This window comes from Geotrypetes seraphini, chromosome 4 (assembly GCF_902459505.1).
Source record: "Geotrypetes seraphini chromosome 4, aGeoSer1.1, whole genome shotgun sequence".
NCBI classification, from domain to species: Eukaryota; Metazoa; Chordata; class Amphibia; order Gymnophiona; family Dermophiidae; genus Geotrypetes; species Geotrypetes seraphini.
Window position 1 is genome coordinate 18728243 of NC_047087.1, and position 18294 is coordinate 18746536.

Here is an 18294-nt window from a genome sequence, read left to right on the forward strand (position 1 = left end):
CTGTGAGAATGTCTCGCCTATCTACTGGAAAAGAGTTTACCAGTGTAAGTCCATAATCTCTTTATGCCATAATATTACATTACATTACATTAGTGATTTCTATTCTGCCAATACCTTGCGGTTCAAGGCGGATTACATAAAAGTTTTCAGAGATTACATAAAAAGTTTACATAAAAATTTACAGGAATAGCATAAGAGATGTCATAAGAGTTACATAAGAATTACCAAAGAGTTGTCGTTATCTTAAGGTAATAAATGTTGGGTAATAAGAATTACCAAAGAGTTGTCGAGATCTTACGGTGGTAAGTGATGGGTAAATAGAGGCATTTTAGCATTAGTTGGGTAATTAGAAGTGGGGTTTAGGTAGGAACTGGTCGTGTTAGATAGGTTTTATGTATTTTTTGAAGAGTAGGGTTTTAGTATCTTTCTTTCTAGTCTGTGGTCGATGACAGTAGAATGGTGATTTGCCTGTCTAGTTTAGCTGCTTTGGTGGCTATTAGGTTGTCATATAGTTTTTTTCGTTTGACATTTTTGGATGGTGGGTGTGTGAAAAGTGAGTGGGTTCTGTTGTGCCTGGATAAGGAGGATTGAGTTAGTCGGTTATTCCAGTAGGTTGGGCTTTCTCCGTTAATGGCTTTGAATAATAGGCAGTAGAATTTGAAGTGCACTCTTGCCTGTATTGGGAGCCAGTAAGAGTCATGGTATGCTTCTGTGATGTGGACATATATTTTCAACGAGTAGATGAGTCTTAGGGCTGTATTTTGTATAGTTTGTAATTGTTTTATCATGGTCGCTGTACATGGGAGGTAAAGTACGTTGCAGTAGTCTATTAGTCCAAGGATAAGGGATTGTACCAATAGTAGGAATTGTTTCCTGTCGAAGAATTTTCGGATTTGTCTTAGATTTCTCATTGTCACGAATGAAGCTTTTATTACCTTGTTGATCTGTGGTTGCATGGCACAGCCTCTGTCAATTAGTACTCCCAGAAGTTTTAGTGTAGGTTGAATAGGGTATGAGATCGAGTTTATTACTAGATTTGTTAAGGTAGGAGTTTTATTGTTTTCTAGGAGGATGAAGTTTGTTTTGTCAGGGTTAAGTTTTAATTTGTGCTCTGTCATCCATGTTGCTACTGTTTCGAGAGTTCTGTGTATTGTGCTTGTCATGGCGGATTCTGGGTGGTCGAAGGGGAGGAGGATAGTGATGTCATCTGCATAGCTGTATGAGGTTATGCCATGTTTGTCTAGGTAGAAGCTGAGGGAGGCTATGTATATATTGAATAGTGTAGGTGACAGGAGTGATCCCTGGGGTACTCCGCAGGGGTTGAACCAGGGTTCTGATTTTTCTTGCTTCATTTTAACCCTGTAGGTTCTGTATTGTATGAAGCCTTTGAACCATGAAAGTATCTTGTCTGAGATTCCAATGGAGTCTACAGTTTGTATGAGAATGCCGTGATCAACCAGGTTGAAGGCTGCAGAAAGGTCTAGTTGTATGAGCAGGATTTTCTTGCCTGTACAGAGGTATTGTCTGGCAGTATCCATTAATGTTCCTAGTAGGGTCTCTCCATGCTGTGGTTGGCTCTGAAGCTTGACTGTATGGGGTGGAGTAGATTGTGTTTGTCTAGGTATGAGGTTAAGGTTTTGGCTATGAGGCCTTCCATCAGCTTGACGTACAGTTGGTCTGTTGCTCCTCTGGGGTCTTTTAAAATCGGAGTTATGATGATTTCACTGAGTTCTTGTGGGAAATGACCCTCTAATAGTAAAGATTGTATCCATTGTAGAAGCAGGGAACGGAATAATGTACTTGAGGTTTTCAGTAGGTATGGGGGGCAATGATTGAGGTCACAGGCTGCGTGGCTATATTTATTATATAGACAGTTGATGTCTGACCATTGTATGGGTAAGAAATGGGACCAAGTTCTATCTGCTGTGATTGGTTCTTATCTGTGGGGGGAAATGAGGTCTCTATGTGTGAGGGGGTTCCGTTGAATGTGGTTCTGATGTTTGCGATCTTGTTTTTGAAGTATGTAGCTAAGAGGGTGGCTGAAGGAGGGGTGGGGTTGCTGTTGTCTATGTAGGGTGTGCTGTCTGTGAGAACTTTTAGTAGCTGGAATAGCTTTTTTGTGTCTTGGGGTCCTTCTATTTGTTTTGAGTAGTATGTCTTTCTTTTTTCTTTCAGTTCTTGTTTATATTTTCGGTTTGTTGCTATCCATGCTGTTTTTGTGGATTCTTGGCTGTTTTTTCTCCATTTTCTTTCTAATTGTCTGCATTGTCTTTTGAGTTGGAGTAGTTCGTTGTCGAACCACTTGTCTGATTTTCTGTGGATTTTGGTTTTGAGCTTTTCTGGGGCTAGTTCATCCAGGGTTGCAGTACTTAGGTGGTTCCATTGTGAGATGAAGTCTTTGGGTGTGTAGTGTTGGATTATGGTATCTGTTTTTGTCCAGAATATGGTGGGATCTATATGTTTGCGTGATTTGTGAGTTGTTTGTTGAGTAGTTGGAATGCATTTGTTGCTGGGCCAAGTGATTTCAAAGGAGTATGTATAGTGATCATACCAAAGGGAACGGTTCCAATTACCGTTTGACGTTTGGATCTCTGGTTGTGTGGGTTGTTGGGACATGTAGGCTGCGATGTCTAGTTGGTGTCCTTTTTCGTGTGTGGTTTGAGGATCTAAGATTTTGTATGTTAAGGCCTCGAGATATTCTAGTAAGGTTTCTACATTTTTGCAGGATTGGTTTTCGAAGTGAAGGTTGAGGCCTCCTAGAAGTAGGTTATAGGTTACAATGTTGATATAATATACACAGAAAAAATATCTTAAAAAGACAGCACAGGGTGTGGGTGAATTTATGCTGCATCCTCTATAATAAAACCCTTACCCGCGCATGCGCAGTTGAAACGGCGTGATCCCTGCCCTGCTTCTGTGCTGTGTTCCATTTGCGGTGTGCATTATCTTATGGCGCGTGAGGTGTGCGTCGGCTTGCGGCACATGTGTCGGTGAGAGCAACGGCAGGAGGGTGTCCTTTGAGGTGCTGTGAAGCGTCCGACTGCTACTGCTGCACAGGGAAGTGGAGGGGGGAGAGAGAAAAGGGGCTGCTTTGGGGGGAGGGGGTGTGCTGGGGGGACAGGCAGCAATCTTGGTTTGCTCTGGGGAGGGGGGGGGGGGCAGAGAGAGATAGGTAGGGGACCAGGGAGAGAGATAGACAGAAAAAAGACAGACAGACAAGGGGCCAGGGAGAGACACAGACAGAAAGAATGACAAACAGACAGGGGGCCAGTGAGACAGACAGCGGCCAAGGAGCAAGAAAGAAAGACAGACAGACAGCGGCTAAGGAGACAGAGAGACAGAAAGAAAGACAGACAGACAGACAGACAACGGGCCAGGGAGAGACACAGACAGAAAGAATGACAAACAGACAGAGGACCAGAGAGACAGACAGACAGCGGCCAAGGAGCGAGAAAGAAAGAAAGACAGACAGACAGCAGCTAAGGAGACAGAGACAGAAAGAGACAGACAGACACATCTATTCTAGCACCCATTAATGTAACGGGCTTAAAGACTAGTTGAGGAATAAATGCACAGAGCCTCAATTGGTCACACACTGTGGTAATGATAGGATGAAAAAGGAGTATTCCAAAGCTGTTCTCATACAGGCCTACTGCAGTATTGATTTATTTATAAATCTTTATTCATTTTCAAACTTAAAACAGTGCATATAGGAATATATACAGAATATTTGAAAAATAGCACTTACATCTTTCAATCAAATACATTAAAAATTATTTTCACCCCCTCCCTATTTCAATGTAATCAAGAAAACCAAACAATATTACTTCCATATTTTTCAGACAACAATCCCAACATTCTATCTCTCTCCCTCCCTGGATGTGTAAATTATAACCAGAAGTACAGGGAAACACCATTCAATTAGAATCAATAAAATTAGTCAATGGACCCCATACCCATTTAAACCATTTGTTACCCCCTTGCTCAAAAATTATTTCTTCATATCTGTAACATAAACATAACGAATGCCACCAAAAAGTAAAATTTAATCGGTCACAGTTTTTACAATTTTTTGTAATCATTTGGATGGCTTATTGATTTTTAAAATATTTATATACTACTTATAGCCGTGGTTTACATTCAGGTACCAAGCATTTTTCCTTTCTGTCCCGGTGAGCTCATCACTAATAATAAAACCCTAAGCGCGCATGTGCACTTCTACCTGCGTGATTCCTGCTCTGTAGCTCCGTGGCTTGGCATGCGCAGTAGGAGTCAGCAGTGGTTTCTTCTGCACATGCGGAGGCACCTGAAGCAGGGATGCATGGAGGCGACTCCCCTCTCCCGCCATCACTCTGTGTAACACAGCGCGGCTTGCGGCCTGGCTGGCTCATCCAGAACATCCGCTATCTCCTCCTCTCCCTATTGGCTAAGGCTCTTAACATTTGCATCTCTTCTTCCTATTGGTTACGGCTCTTTACACCTGCATTGTGAGGTCATAGAGCTTTATGATTATAGAAACATAGAAACATGATGGCAGATAAAGGCCAAATGGTTCATCCAGAGCATTCATTATCTCCTCCTCTCCCTATTGGCTAAGGCTCTTAACATTTGCATCTCTTCTTCCTATTGGTTAAGGCTCTTTACACTTGCATTGTGAGGTCATAGAGCTTTATGATTAAAGAAACATGATGGCAGATAAAGGCCAAATGGCCCATCCAGTCTGCCCATCCACAGTATCCACTATCTTCTCCTCTCCCTATTGGTTAAGGCTCTTTACACCTGCATTGTGAGGTCATAGAGCTTTATGATTATAGAAACATGATGGCAGATAAAGGCCAAATGGCCCATCTAGCCTGCCCATCTGCAGTAGCCATTATCTCTTTCTCTCTCCGAGAGATCCCACGTGCCTATCCCAGGCCCAAATAAAGGTGAAATGTGAAAAACTATTGAAATTCTATTTGTTTTAAATAATGAAGAAGGTCAGTCAGCCCTGTTGGCAGCCTTTATTTCAGGGACTGGAGCACCCCATGACCCTTAAAGAGCACAAAATAATCAGAAGTCAGTGGGGGAAGACTCGCTTGCGGTAACCTTGTCTTCTTCTCTGGGTTCCCTTCCTTTTGTGCCCTGTTTGTCTTACGTGAACCTGAGCAGATTGCAGTGACTGCCAATACACATTAGGGAAGAAAAAAAATCTAGATAGCGTTTTTAGCGCACGCAGGATTTTAACGCACGCTATACCCGCGCTCCACGGCTAGAACTAACGCCAGCTCAATGCTGTCATTAAGGTCTAGCGCGCAGGGCAATTCAGCGCGCACTAGGTGCATGCTAAAACCGCCATCGCAGCTCAGTAAAAGGAGCCCTTGGTTATGGTTATTCGCTGCGCTGCAAAGAGTTTCCTGTAGATGTCCTTCGTTCCCAACTAATACAGCAGAAGAGTAACACACAGGCCCGATAATTCAAGGCTAATCTCTTTTCACCTCATGCCCTTGGAGCCAGAATCAAATCAGTTGCACGAACAATTAATTAGTGTAAACAATGTCATTATTACAGAATCCCCTAGATAGAAGTGGAATTCTGTAATACAGTACTAAAAAAGACACTTATGGCAAAGGAAAAAAAAACCCTGATCTGTCTGATCTGTTAGGCACTGTAGGGCAGTGTTTCTCAACTCTTGCCAGTCAGGTTTTCAGGATATCCACAGTAATATGCATGAACTTGATTTGCACTGGTAGGGTTACCGGATATTAGAAAAATATCTATTTGTATAATTAATAATAATAATAACTTTATTTTTCTATACCGCCATAGTCAAACTGACTTCTAGGCGGTTCACATAGAAAGAAGGCTGGACAATCAGCGAATTACAACAATGCAAGAAGAAGGAAGTTACATAATAATTAGGGGAGCATGAGAGAAAGAAATTACCTAATACATTGGGGTAATAAAGGGAAGAATATCTGAGAGAGGTCGTCTGATTAGGCAAGGGATTTGTCAAATAGAACGGTTTTAATTGATTTAAGGATGGCCTCCACATGCCTATCAATTAATAAATTAATTAAATCAATCCATATCAAATAATTACTTCCCCTTATTGTAAATAATATTCCTTAATATCTTAAGTGATAAACTAGGAGGAGGGTATATCATATATTATTGGTAATTCTCAGTGCATAGGACCCAAGTCCACATTCTGTTTGTAGTGTATAATCATTTATACCATATCCTCCATCCCTTCCCTTAATCCTTAAGAACTCACTACTATTAATAATTAAATTGACTTTTATTTGATTATTTTTATCTTTCTGAATTATTTAAAAATTTAAAACACTAAACTAAATATGTGAGGTCCTATGCACTGAGAATTACCAATAATATATGATATACCCTCCTCCTAGTTTATCACTTAAGATATTAAGGAATATTATTTACAATAAGGGGAAGTAATTATTTGATATGGATTGATTTAATTAATTTATTAATTGATAGGCATGTGGAGGCCATCCTTAAATCAATTAAAACCGTTCTATTTGACAAATCCCTTGCCTAATCAGACGACCTCTCTCAGATATTCTTCCCTTTATTACCCCAATGTATTAGGTAATTTCTTTCTCTCATGCTCCCCTAATTATTATGTAACTTCCTTCTTCTTGCATTGTTGTAATTCGCTGATTGTCCAGCCTTCTTTCTATGTGAACCGCCTAGAAGTCAGTTTGACTATGGCGGTATAGAAAAATAAAGTTATTATTATTATTAATTATACAAATAGATATTTTTCTAATATCCGGTAACCCTATCAGTTTATAATTTTCATGTATTGGGTTGGATTTTAAGTAGAAAGACCGTTTACTATATTTTTGAACTTGATTTGCATGCATATTCATTGTGGATATCCTGAAAACCTGACTGGCAAGGGGTTACTCCAGGACTGAGTTGAGAAACACTGTCATATGGACCCTGTGTTGGTTGAATGTTCAGGATATTACCTACAATAGATGTGATTTGCCTGACAGTTTGGAACAGTTTCTCATCCAAGTTAAGAGAAGAAAAGGGTTTACTTGTATTTTAGGAAGAAATTAAAGACATCGGAGCAGCTTTTGATGAGTTCATATGACTCGAAAAGTGACTTTTGGAAGAGCTGGAGTAGGCTGTAAACGAAACTGGGAAATTATGGATTGTTTATAAATATTTTTAGTCATTATATTTAGTTATTTTTGTGTTAGTGTTTTTCTATGATTCACTTTACTGTTTTAATTTACTTGACCCCACTGGAAATAGAGGGGGGGGGGGTCCCCCCTGGCCTGGATCACAATATAAATCCCTCCATCCATCTGTATACCTTTCCTTCAGTATGTGCAAATATATTTCCTGCTTATTCCTTGTGGATATCCAGAATGCTCAACCAACTTGGAGCCCCCTTAAGGCCAGGTATGGGAACTGCTCAGGCCAATTTGGAAGAGAACTTTCCTTTGCCTTCGAAAGCAAAAAGCTAGTGAATCTAATCTGTTCTGCAACTGAGTTCATTGTTTCTACACTTCATAGAAACATAGAAGATGACGGCAGAAAAGGGCTACAGCCCATCAAGTCTGCCCACACTGCTTACCCACCCCCCCTGTCTATGCCTTATCTTGACCCTCGTAGGGATCCCACATGGGTATCCCATTTATTCTTAAAGTCTGGCACGCTGTCTGCCTCGATCACCTGCACTGGAAGCTTGTTCCAATGATCAACCACTCTCTCTGTGAAGAAATACTTTCTGGTGTCGCCATGAAATTTTCCGCCCCTGAGTTTGAGCGGGTGCCCTCTTGTGGCCGAGGGTCCCTTGAGAAAGAAAATATCATCTTCCACTTCGACACGTCCTGTGAGGTACTTAAATGTTTCGATCATGTCTCCCCTCTTCCTACGTTCCTCAAGAGTGTAGAGCTGCAATTTGTTCAGTCTCTCTTCGTACGAGAGACCCTTGAGCCCCGAGATCATCCTGGTGGCCGTCCGTTGAACCGATTCAATTCTGCGCACATCTTTACTGTAATGTGGCCTCCAGAATTGCACACAGTACTCCAGATGAGGTCTCACCATGGCCCTGTACAACGGCATTATGACTTCAGGCTTTCGGCTGACGAAACTTCTATTGATACAACCCAATATCTGCCTTGCCTTAGATGAAGCCTTCTCCACTTGATTGGCAGTTTTCATGTCTGCACTGATGATTACTCCTAAATCTCGTTCTGCTGAAGTCCTAGTTAAAGTTTATCCGTTCAAGAAGTACGTCCTGCATGGATTTCCGCTTCCGAGGTGCATGACCTTACATTTCTTAGCATTGAAGCCTAGCTGCCAGGTTGAGGACCAACTTTCCAATGTAAGCAGGTCCTGCGCCATATAATTCTGTAAACTGCATTCACTTACTATATTACATAGTTTGGCGTCATCGGCGAATAGTGTTATTTTACCTTGAAGCCCTTGAGTCAGATCCCCTATGAATATGTTGAAAAGGAGTGGACCCAGGACCGAGCCCTGCGGCACTCCACTGGTCACCTCCGATGTTTTAGAGAGGGTACCATTAACCACCACCCTCTGAAGTCTGCCACTCAGCCAATCATTGACCCAAGCAGTTAGTGTCTCTCCTAACCCCATCGATTCCATCTTGCTTAGCAGCCTGCGGTGTGGGACACTGTCAAAAGCTTTACTGAAGTCCAGGTACACGACGTCCAAAGACTCTCCCAAGTCCAACATTCTTGTTACCCAGTCAAAGAAGCTGATGAGATTGGATTGGCAGGACCTACCCTTGGTGAATCCATGCTGACTGGGATCCCGAAGATTCCTTTCATTCAAGATCGTGTCCAATTTGCTTTTAATTAGTGTTTCCATGAGTTTGCACACTATTGATGTGAGACTCACCGGTCTATAATTCGCAGCCTCTGCCCTGCAACCCTTTTTATGCAGAGGAACGACATTAGCTAATTTCCAGTCCAGGGGAACTTTCCCCTTACTTAGGGAGAGATTGAATAGCTCAGCCAACGGTTTCGCCAGGACATCGCTCAATTCTCTGAGCATTCTTGGGTGCAAATTGTCTGGTCCCATGGCTTTGTTCACCTTGAGTCTTGCCAGTTCATTGTAAACTTCACCTGGTGTGAACTCAAAATTCTGAAACGGGTCTTCTGTGCTTTGTGTTGCCTTCAACTGGGGACCGTGTCCCGGTGCCTCACAGGTGAAGACTGAGCAGAAGTATTAATTCAGTAGTTCGGCTTTATCGGAATCTGCTTCCACGTAACTTCCGTCCGGTCTTCTAAGGCGTACTATCCCGCCTGTGTTCCTTTTTCTGTCACTAATATACCTGAAGAAGGATTTGTCCCCCTTTTTAATGTTTTTTGCCAGAATTTCTTCCACTCGAAGTTTTGCCTCCCTAACTGCCATTTTGACCGCTGTAGACCTGGTCCTATATTCTACTTTTGCCTCTCTTTTCTCCGTGCGCTTGTAGGAGAGAAACGCTTTTTTCTTCTCCTTAATGAGGTGCGAGATCTCCGCGGTGAACCATTGGGGTTTATTGTTTCTTTGTCGTTTATTTACTGATTTTATGAAGCAGCTAGTTGCTTCATGTATAGTTGATTTCAGTGTTAACCACTTAGCTTCTACATCATCGGTCTCCGCTTGGTCCTGCAGCGTCTGATGGACGAAATCTCCCATGCGTGCGAAGTCTGTGCCCCGGAAATTGAGTACCTTCCTGATCTGATGTGGCACATCACATTCAAATAACATGCTCACTGTTATTTAACTATACAATTTCCAGCCTGAGATCTGACAACGCTGGAAGAGTGGGCCAAAAAGTGGCAAATGAGCTTCAACATTGGGAAATGCAAGGTCATGCGTGTAGGGAAAAAGAACCCGATGTTCACTTACAAAATGGGGGGATCAGCACTAGGGGTGAGCAACCTTGAAAGAGACCTGGGAGTGATGGTAGACACAACCTTGAAGGCGTCGGCGCAGTGCGCCACAGCCTCAAGGAAAGCAAACAAAATGTTGGGTATCATTAAGAAGGGTATCATGACCAGGACGAAGGAAGTCATCTTGCCACTGTATCGTGCAATGGTGCGCCCGCACCTGAAGTACTGCGTCCAGTACTGGTCGCCGTACCTCAAGAAGGACATGGCGGTACTTGAGAGAGTCCAGAGAAGAGCAACTAAGCTAATAAAGGGTATGGAGGACCTCTCATATACTGACAGACTGAAAAAGCTGGGGCTTTTCTCCCTGGAAAAGCGGAGACTTAGAGGAGACATGATAGAAACCTTCAAGATCATGAAGGGCATAGAAAAAGTAGACAGGGACAGATTTTTCAAATTATGGGGGACCACAAGTACAAGGAGGCACTCAGAGAAATTGAAAGGGGAAAGGTTTAGAACAAATGCCAGGAAGTTCTTTTTCACCCAGAGGGTGGTGGATGCATGGAACGTGCTACCGGAAGATGTGATAAGCAGGAGCACGCTACAGGGCTTCAGAGAAGGTTTGGATAGGTACCTGGAGGACAAAGGGATTGAGGGGTACAGATAGGAGTGGAGGTAGGTTTAGGGTTAGGATTAGAGGTAATTTACAAAATTATTCTGGGACCACTGTTCAGACAATAGGCCTGATGGGCCGCCGCGGGAGCGGACCGCTTGGCGAGATGGACCTCTGGTCTGCCTCAGCGGAGGCAACTTCTTATGTTCTTATGTTCTCATTGTCCCAGCACTGGAAAAGGAGTTTTCTCAGTGTCTGGCAATAGGACAGAGACATTCTTTTCTGCTGCTACGAGTCAACAGATGTGCCTTTCTTTATACTTTGTATTGCCTTCACAGTACTAAAGTGGATATTTGTCTGAAGCACGTCAGAAAGCCCTGGACCATGTTCGCTTTGTGAACTGTGCCAGTAATTCCATTCATGGTATAAACACAGCAAAAGTGAGGTCAGGAAAAGGTCAGTGTAGAAAAACTGCACTCAATTCAGCTTCTACGGTAACGTTAAGCAAATACTTTCTGAATTGCTCTCTTAAGTCTGTTGACTTGGATTATGCCCTGCCTATGCTGCATCATAAAGGCTGTTCCTGTCACGATCGTTCAGGATCCTGAGATCTTGCTAAGGGTGAAAAGTCAAAAACATATGGTCCTGGTTACATTCTGTGGGGATTATTTCCACTAACAGACAAGATTCTTAGGGTTCTGCAGAGACCTCTAGTGGCTTTACTAGTGTAATACAACCCTCCGCCCAGCTTTTGGAACAAGGGAGTGGCTCCTGCTTAATAATTTATAGTGGCAGGAGGAGACATCTCTTCGAGGGAAACTGTGCTGGTATAAATAACCAGTCCAGTATGAATTTATTTTTCTTTGGCTCCTGCAGCCTTGGTCAGTGTACCTGGAGAGAGGATTGGAAGCAGAACCAAAGCGAATTAAGTTGCCTCACTTGCCTGAGATGATAGTTGCAATGGGGGGGAACCAGCCCACTACAATGTGGTTTTAAGAAAGGTTTGGACAAGTTCCTGGAGGAAACGTCCCACATGGGGGAAGCCACTGCTTGCCCTGGATCAGTAGCATGGAATATTGCTACTCCTTGGGTTTTGGCCAGGTACTAGTGACCTAGATTGGCCACCGTGAGGACAGGCTACTAGGCTAGATTGACCAGTGGTCTGACCCAGTATGGCTATTCTTATGCTCTTATGTGTGCCAAATATAAGACAATCAAGCCATTGTGACATCACTGATGAGGCTGGCTCTGAGGCATTATGACATCACAATCTCAGCTCTGGAATGTTAGTCTCATCTCATCATTCGATCACGTAAGCCCATATTACAGAAAATTACACTGGTTACCGATGGAGGCAAGGGTCATCTTCAAGTTTTCCTGCCTCTGCTTCAAAACCATAACTGGTTTATCCCCAATCTACCTCTCGCACCATTTTGAATTTCCAGGCACCACTTGCACACATAATGCCTCTCTGTTCGCCTTCCCCTCCCCAAAGGGCTGAATCTACAAGAGATTCCTTGATAGATCACTGTCATTTCAAACAGGCAAATGAAATAAATGTCTAACCACCCTCACTTCTAATTCACCCTCCTACTAATCCTTCAGGAAATCAATTAAAACCTATCTCTTTGATAAATTCCTCTGACTCCTCCCTGGCTTGTAACATCTCTGAAACACTTCCGGATATACCTAACTACTCCTGACTTACCAATGTAATTTGAAATTTTTCTCTGTAACATCGCTGTCTGTGTACAGTCTCTTCCTCTGTAAACCGCTCTGAACTGCTTGTGGTATTGCGGTATACAAAAATAAAGTTATTATTATTATTGGGGTTCCGGAATCTGGCTATTCTTTGAGATGCTGGAATGTTGCTACTCTTTGGGTTTTGGCCAGGTACTAGGGACCTGGATTGGCCACTGTGAGGATGGGCTGCTGGGCTTGATGGACCATTGGTCTGACCCAGTAAGGCTATTCTTATGGACAGCGGTGTGATGGCCTTGAGCATGTGCAGATGCTTGAAGCCCCGCACTGGATCACCGTACAGCGTCGGCAGCAGGTGCTTACTTCAGGCTCAGTGGCTGCAGCAACATCTTTCTAGGCGTCGGGAGCATCAGTAGCAGATTTCTTCAATCGTAAGCGTAATGCCGGCTGAGGGGGGATGGCGGTGCCTTTATTAAGTTCGGTGGCTGCAGGAACAGCTTTCTTCGGCACTGGGGGTGGCAGCAGCAACAGTTGTAGCCGCTTTCTTCAACAGTAAACACACTCTTCCTCACCCTTCATCCTCCCCAACTCCGTACATTTGTCCCAGCTCAGACAGACTGGGTTGATGGATCAAGTTCTCAATGGCTGGTTGAGGGGGCGTCCATGAAGGCTAGTGGTGCCTGTATTCATCAGATGCAGTGCAATAAATTGAGGTCAAGGTGGGGATTATGGAGCTGAGCAGTTAGTATGGATGGGTGGACTGGATAAGGCATACGGGTTTGTTCTGGATTTTTTCTGTTTAGACTATCCTATTCTATATTATTGCTTCTTACCATCAAGCTCATGTAGCCACTAGGGAACCTTCATGGCTAGACCCCCAAAATACATTTTTCTCAAAGGCTTCTCAAGCTAATAGGGAATATGGGAACAAAAACCTAAAATCACAGGAACTGTTTAAATTGCTCTTATTGTAAATGTTGTTTGGTTTTTGCGCTAATAAAAATGGTGTTAAAACTTATGGCAAGGATGGCTAATCTTTGTAAACTTTCTCACCAGGATCACCCAAATTTCTAATCTCAGTTTATATTCAAGTCAACCTTTTTTCCTCATTTTTTTCTTTTTTTTTTGGGGGGGAAGGTCACCTCAGTTTATGTTTGAGTATATACAGTATCTTTAGGTAATTCAAATGTGGTTGGTAAGGAAAAGCACGGGACTGTGGATTTAACTCATGCCCTTTTTTCAGTAGGAGGGAGTTGCATTCAAATACACTATGGGGCTCATAATCGAAAGAGAAAAACGTCCAAAAACCGGCCTAAGTCGGCACTTGGACGAACATTTCTCAAAAACGTCCAAGCGCCGATAATCAAACCGGGTTTTGGACGTATTTCTAAACGACTTAGGCCCTCATAGTGCCGGTCAACGTCCAAAGCTAAACGGGGCGTTTCGGGAGGCGTGTCGAGGGCGGGAGTTGGGCAGGACGTGGGCCGGCATAGACTTAGTCGTACAGCATGTATAACCGAAAGTTATACAGCCCATGATCGACGGAACTTGGACGTTTTGACTTAGACCATCTCAAACATGGTCTAAGTCACAAAAATCCACCTAAACTCACCAGATAAGCACTGAAAACACATAACACAAACCCCCCACACACTACCCCAGTGATCACCAACATCCCCCACTCCCATAAATATTTTAATCACAACTTTAAAATTCAGCCTCCAGACCATCATCACCTGGCCGCCTGGCATAGGAAAGCCTAGTCATCCAGCACAAAGGCGGCTTAAGTCATCTTGGGGGTGGGTTAGGGACCCATAGAGAGGAGGACCCATGCCCATAAGCCCCTGTAATCACTTCATTGATACCTAAACATGTGCACTGCCCTATACACCCCCAAAACCCTTTTTTACTGGTATATAAGTGGCTCCTGCAGCCATAAGGGCTATTGGGGTGGTAGATAAGTGGGTCTAGGGGATTTCTGGAGGTGGTTTGGAGGGCTCACCATCACCTATAAGGGAGCTATAGTGAGGGGAAGCCATGACACCCTGTTTGTGAGGTTCACAGCAGTGCCCTGTAAGGTACCCCACTATTTAGGTGCTCTGTCTGGGTGTTCTGTCAATCACTTTGCAGGCCCCTCCCACGTCCAACAGGGCTTGTTCTAGACGTTTTGGATTTGGATGGACATTTGGACGAAAATGGACTATAAAGATAGATGTTTTAGATCAGATCTGCAGGATGTATAATTTGGACGATTTTCAAAAGTCAAAACAAGTTGGACGTCTCTTTCGAAAATGTCACTTAGGCACTTTTTGACTTTGGACGACTTGCGAAACGGACTTGCGTAAACGGACTTAGACGTCCCTTTTGATTATGCCCCTCCACGTATTTCCTTCTCACTGGTAGGAATGGATATTGAGAAGCATACAATGTGCTTTGGGAAAGGGATTGGGATTTATATACCACCTTTTTATGGTTTTATAACCACACTCAAAGCAGTTTACATACAGCTACTCAAGCATTTTCCCTTGGCCTTGTCCGTCGGGGATTCCATTCTGCAGCGTTACTGATGACATCATCAGTAACGCGGCAGAGTGAAATCCCTGACGGACAAGGCCAAGCGGCCTGTTTAGAGTGCTGCCGGCCCAACGCTGCTTCTGGTGAAGGTAGAGCTCACTCACGGTCGGCAGGGAGGGAAGGATGGAGAGTCAGCAGAGGTTTTTCTGCGTAGTGGGAGGGGGGGGGGCGGCGCCCGGGTTGAAGAGTTGCCGGCGAATCCCGGGACTAGGGCTTATTTTGGGGGTAGGGCTTATTATGATTACTGTTACTCCAAAAGATTGTGCGTTTACGAAAGACAAAATGTATCAAATGCATTTATACAATGCACAATAAACAAGCTGATCTTTCAAAGAAGGGTACAGCGAACAGGGTTAATAATAATAATAATAATAATAACAGTTTATATACCGCAGTACCGTGAAGTTCTCTGCGGCTTAGAAAAGAATAAAAGAAGGTACAAATTGAATGAACTTAAAAGATGTGAGAGCGAGTGGTTGATAGGGCAGGAGAACCGATATTGAGGGGAAAGAGATGTACGGGTCAGTTGTCTAGATATTTCAGGAACAGATGAGTTTTTAGGCGCTTCCTGAATTCCTCATAAGTAGCGGGCAAAAGCATTTGTTCTAGATCTTTACCCCATAATGCTGCTTGATATGAGAGAAGGTGTTCATGGCGTTTGTTCAGTTTACATCCTCTAACTGGAGGGGAAACGAAGTTCGAGTGTGAACTAGAGAATGACATGGTGACAGAATTCATCATCGTTCCCGTCCCTGCGGATTACCGCGGAAAACCATCTTCATGTCATTCTTTAAAGAGAGAGGGAAGAATAAGAGTATGAATGGCCACAACCACTGAACCACAAGCTTTGCTTTGAAGAATGCTGGTGTAGAAGGACTGAGGTTGAAACAGACACTACAGAATGACAGTCTCTGGTATCCAGAGCAGATATTGTGATGTCATAATGCCTCATTCCACCAGTGCCTAAAAGCCAATCACATCAGTGATGTCACAATGGCTTCATTATCCTTGGCTCACATAAGAATCAGAGTATGAATGGCCACAACCACTGACCCACAAGCTTTGCTTTGAAGAATGCTGGTGTAGAAGGACCGAGGTTGAAATAGACACTAGAAAATGACATGGGATTATTTCCTGCGGTTATCCGCGGGGACGGGTCGGTGATGAATTTTGTCACCGTGTCATTCTCTAGTCTGAACTTCTCTTGTGTCTGTTGGCTGAGAAGGAGAAGAGGTCAGTTATGTATTTAGGGGCTAGTCCGTATAGTACTTTAAAGCAAAGGCAGGCGAACTTAAACTTTACGCGTGCTTCCATCGATAGCCAGTGTAGCTGCCGGTAGTAAGGTGTCACGTGATTAAATTTCTTTAGCCCGAAGATTAGTCTGACCGCTGCATTTTGCATTAATTGTAAACGTTGCATATTCTTTTGTGAGATTGCCAAATAGGCGATGTTACAGTAATCAAGTTGGCTTAGTACGAAGGATTGTACCAGGATTCTGAATGCTGAGGTATCAAAATATGATTTAATGGATTTAAGCTTCCAGAGGGTGAAAAAACCCTTTCTGATTAAGGAGTCCACCTGGTCTTTCATGGTTAGGCATTGATCCAGAGTTACACCCAGTATCTTCATGGTGGGCTGAATAGGGTAATTAAGTTTATTGACGCAAAGTGGTGTTTTGGTGTCAAGCGGATGTGGCGAAGCAACAAAAAATTTTGTCTTCTCTGAATTAAGTTTGAGCTTGAAGTCTGTCATCCAGTGCTCCATCAAATTTATAGCTTCTGATGCCTTGGGAATGGTTCCATAGCCACGTTTTCAGTATTCACAGGGTTTTCTAGGAACCTAACCCCAGCAAGGAGCGAGAACCCCTCCCTCTCCCCCTCAGGTTGTCATCCTAACTTTCCCCATGCCTTTATTTTCTGTTCCGCTGTCCCCTTCTCCTTTCCCTGCCCCTTCCAAAAGAGAGCCCCTTTGCTTCGGTTACAGCCTGAAAAGTTCCCAGGCAATCGTTGGCAATGAGCTTAAAGTACAGTGAAGGGAAATTCTGCCCTCCACAAACTTAAGCCAGAATCCGCCTTTTGTCGTGCACAGCAGCGAGAAAGGGGTCTTGTGATTTGCATGTTTATGCGGGAGAGGATAGTGGGCAGAGGACCCCTTTTTTTGAAGTGAAGGCTTTGGTGGTACTTACATCATCCTTGTCTGTTCGTTTCGTCTCGAGCGCTCGTTTCCCGGGGGCCCTGGCTGAGCCCCTTGTCAAGAGCAGAAGGATACAGCAGGCTGTCACCAGGGGCTTTCTCCCACGGTGTTCCTGTAAAGTCCAGCTGCTGCCGCCAGCCATCGTCCTCTGTATTTCTGAGCCCAGCCTGTACAAATCCAAGAGATTACAGCCCCACCCCACCCCCAAAAAGGGGAAAGCACATGTGGCTCCTGAAACTGAAGGTCAAGGATGGGAAAGCTTTGCTGAGTTTTCTAGTGCTCAGGGAAGTGGGCACCCCGAGGGGGGAGAAAGACTCAGCAGATGGAGCTAGGTGCTGAATAGTGAAAACCACTCCTCCCCTGAACGGAGCTGTATTTTAAACTCTTCTCTGGCAGCTGAAGCTCTTTCACATCTGGCAGGCTGAGAGGCACAGTAAGAGCGGGATCAGATGACAGCTGGAGGGAGGGGGGGGAAGCTCAAAGGAGGGGTAGGTTGGGCAGTCCCTAATAAGTGGCTTCCCCAAAAATTTCTATAGCCACCTCTTCAGGGCCACTTCTTCAGGCTGGCAGGTGTGCATCCCGACACGTCTGTACAGTAAATAGGGAAAATGATCTAGCGATACCCAACGTCATTTTAATAGCATCTGTCAGCTTAGCCAGCCAAAATCCACATATGGAATTTGAATCATGGATCACTTGCAGTCCAAAATCTGTGCGCAGTTCCCGGCTTTAAAAAAGAGTGAAGCCATGGGACATGAAACGCAGACGGCAGGAATCAGAACCACTGCAACTTTTCAAGATGTTTTTTTTTGTGGGTTTTTTTTTTTTTTAAATGGAGAGTAAAACTTTCCCAGAGTATTTGCTCGACTCCAGGCAGTTTTGTTTTTGCAGATGGGGTAGAAAAGAAAGAAAACTTAAATATAATACTACTAGTATGTCCTGTCTAAATTAGATTGTAAGCTCTTCAGAGCAGGGACCGTCTATTGTATGTTAAAATGTACAGTGCTGCGTACACCTTTCAGCTCTTTAGAAATAATAAATTGTAGTAGTATAGGTGTTAAGGATACTTTCAGGGTAGGTGGTGCCCTCCCCCGCACCCTCCTCTTCGCCTCTCTGCCATAATCCCCTGAGCCCTAATCGTCACCCCCCCGCCACACTCGCGTTCTCCCTTCCCACCCCTGTACCTCTTCAAATCTTCACCAGCACGAGCAGCTTCTCGGGGCTGCTGTTCATGCTGGCTTTCCCTCTGACGTCACTTCCTGGCCCCGTGACCCAGAAGTGATTTCAGAGGGAGCCAATCCGGTGCGAGCAACAGACTAGAGTAGTTGCTCCCGCTGGTGA

The 18294-nt window shown here is 43.9% G+C and overlaps 1 protein-coding gene across 4 annotated transcripts in view; it reads right to left on the reverse strand.

The window, feature by feature from the left end:
* The window catches only part of WFDC1 (WAP four-disulfide core domain 1), an 80161-nt gene extending 62680 nt beyond the window's left edge, over window positions 1-17481 (reverse strand). For 2 of the 4 annotated variants that reach the window (XM_033942832.1, XM_033942833.1), the window contains exon 1: window positions 16946-17445. In XM_033942832.1, coding sequence (XP_033798723.1) covers window positions 16946-17095 — 150 coding nt within the window. In that variant the 5' untranslated portion in view covers window positions 17096-17445. Of the gene's footprint in view, window positions 1-16945 lie in introns of all 4 variants that reach the window. The other 2 variants (XM_033942834.1, XM_033942831.1) reach the window with 2 other exon arrangements.
* Between the last annotated feature and the right edge of the window lie 813 nt (window positions 17482-18294).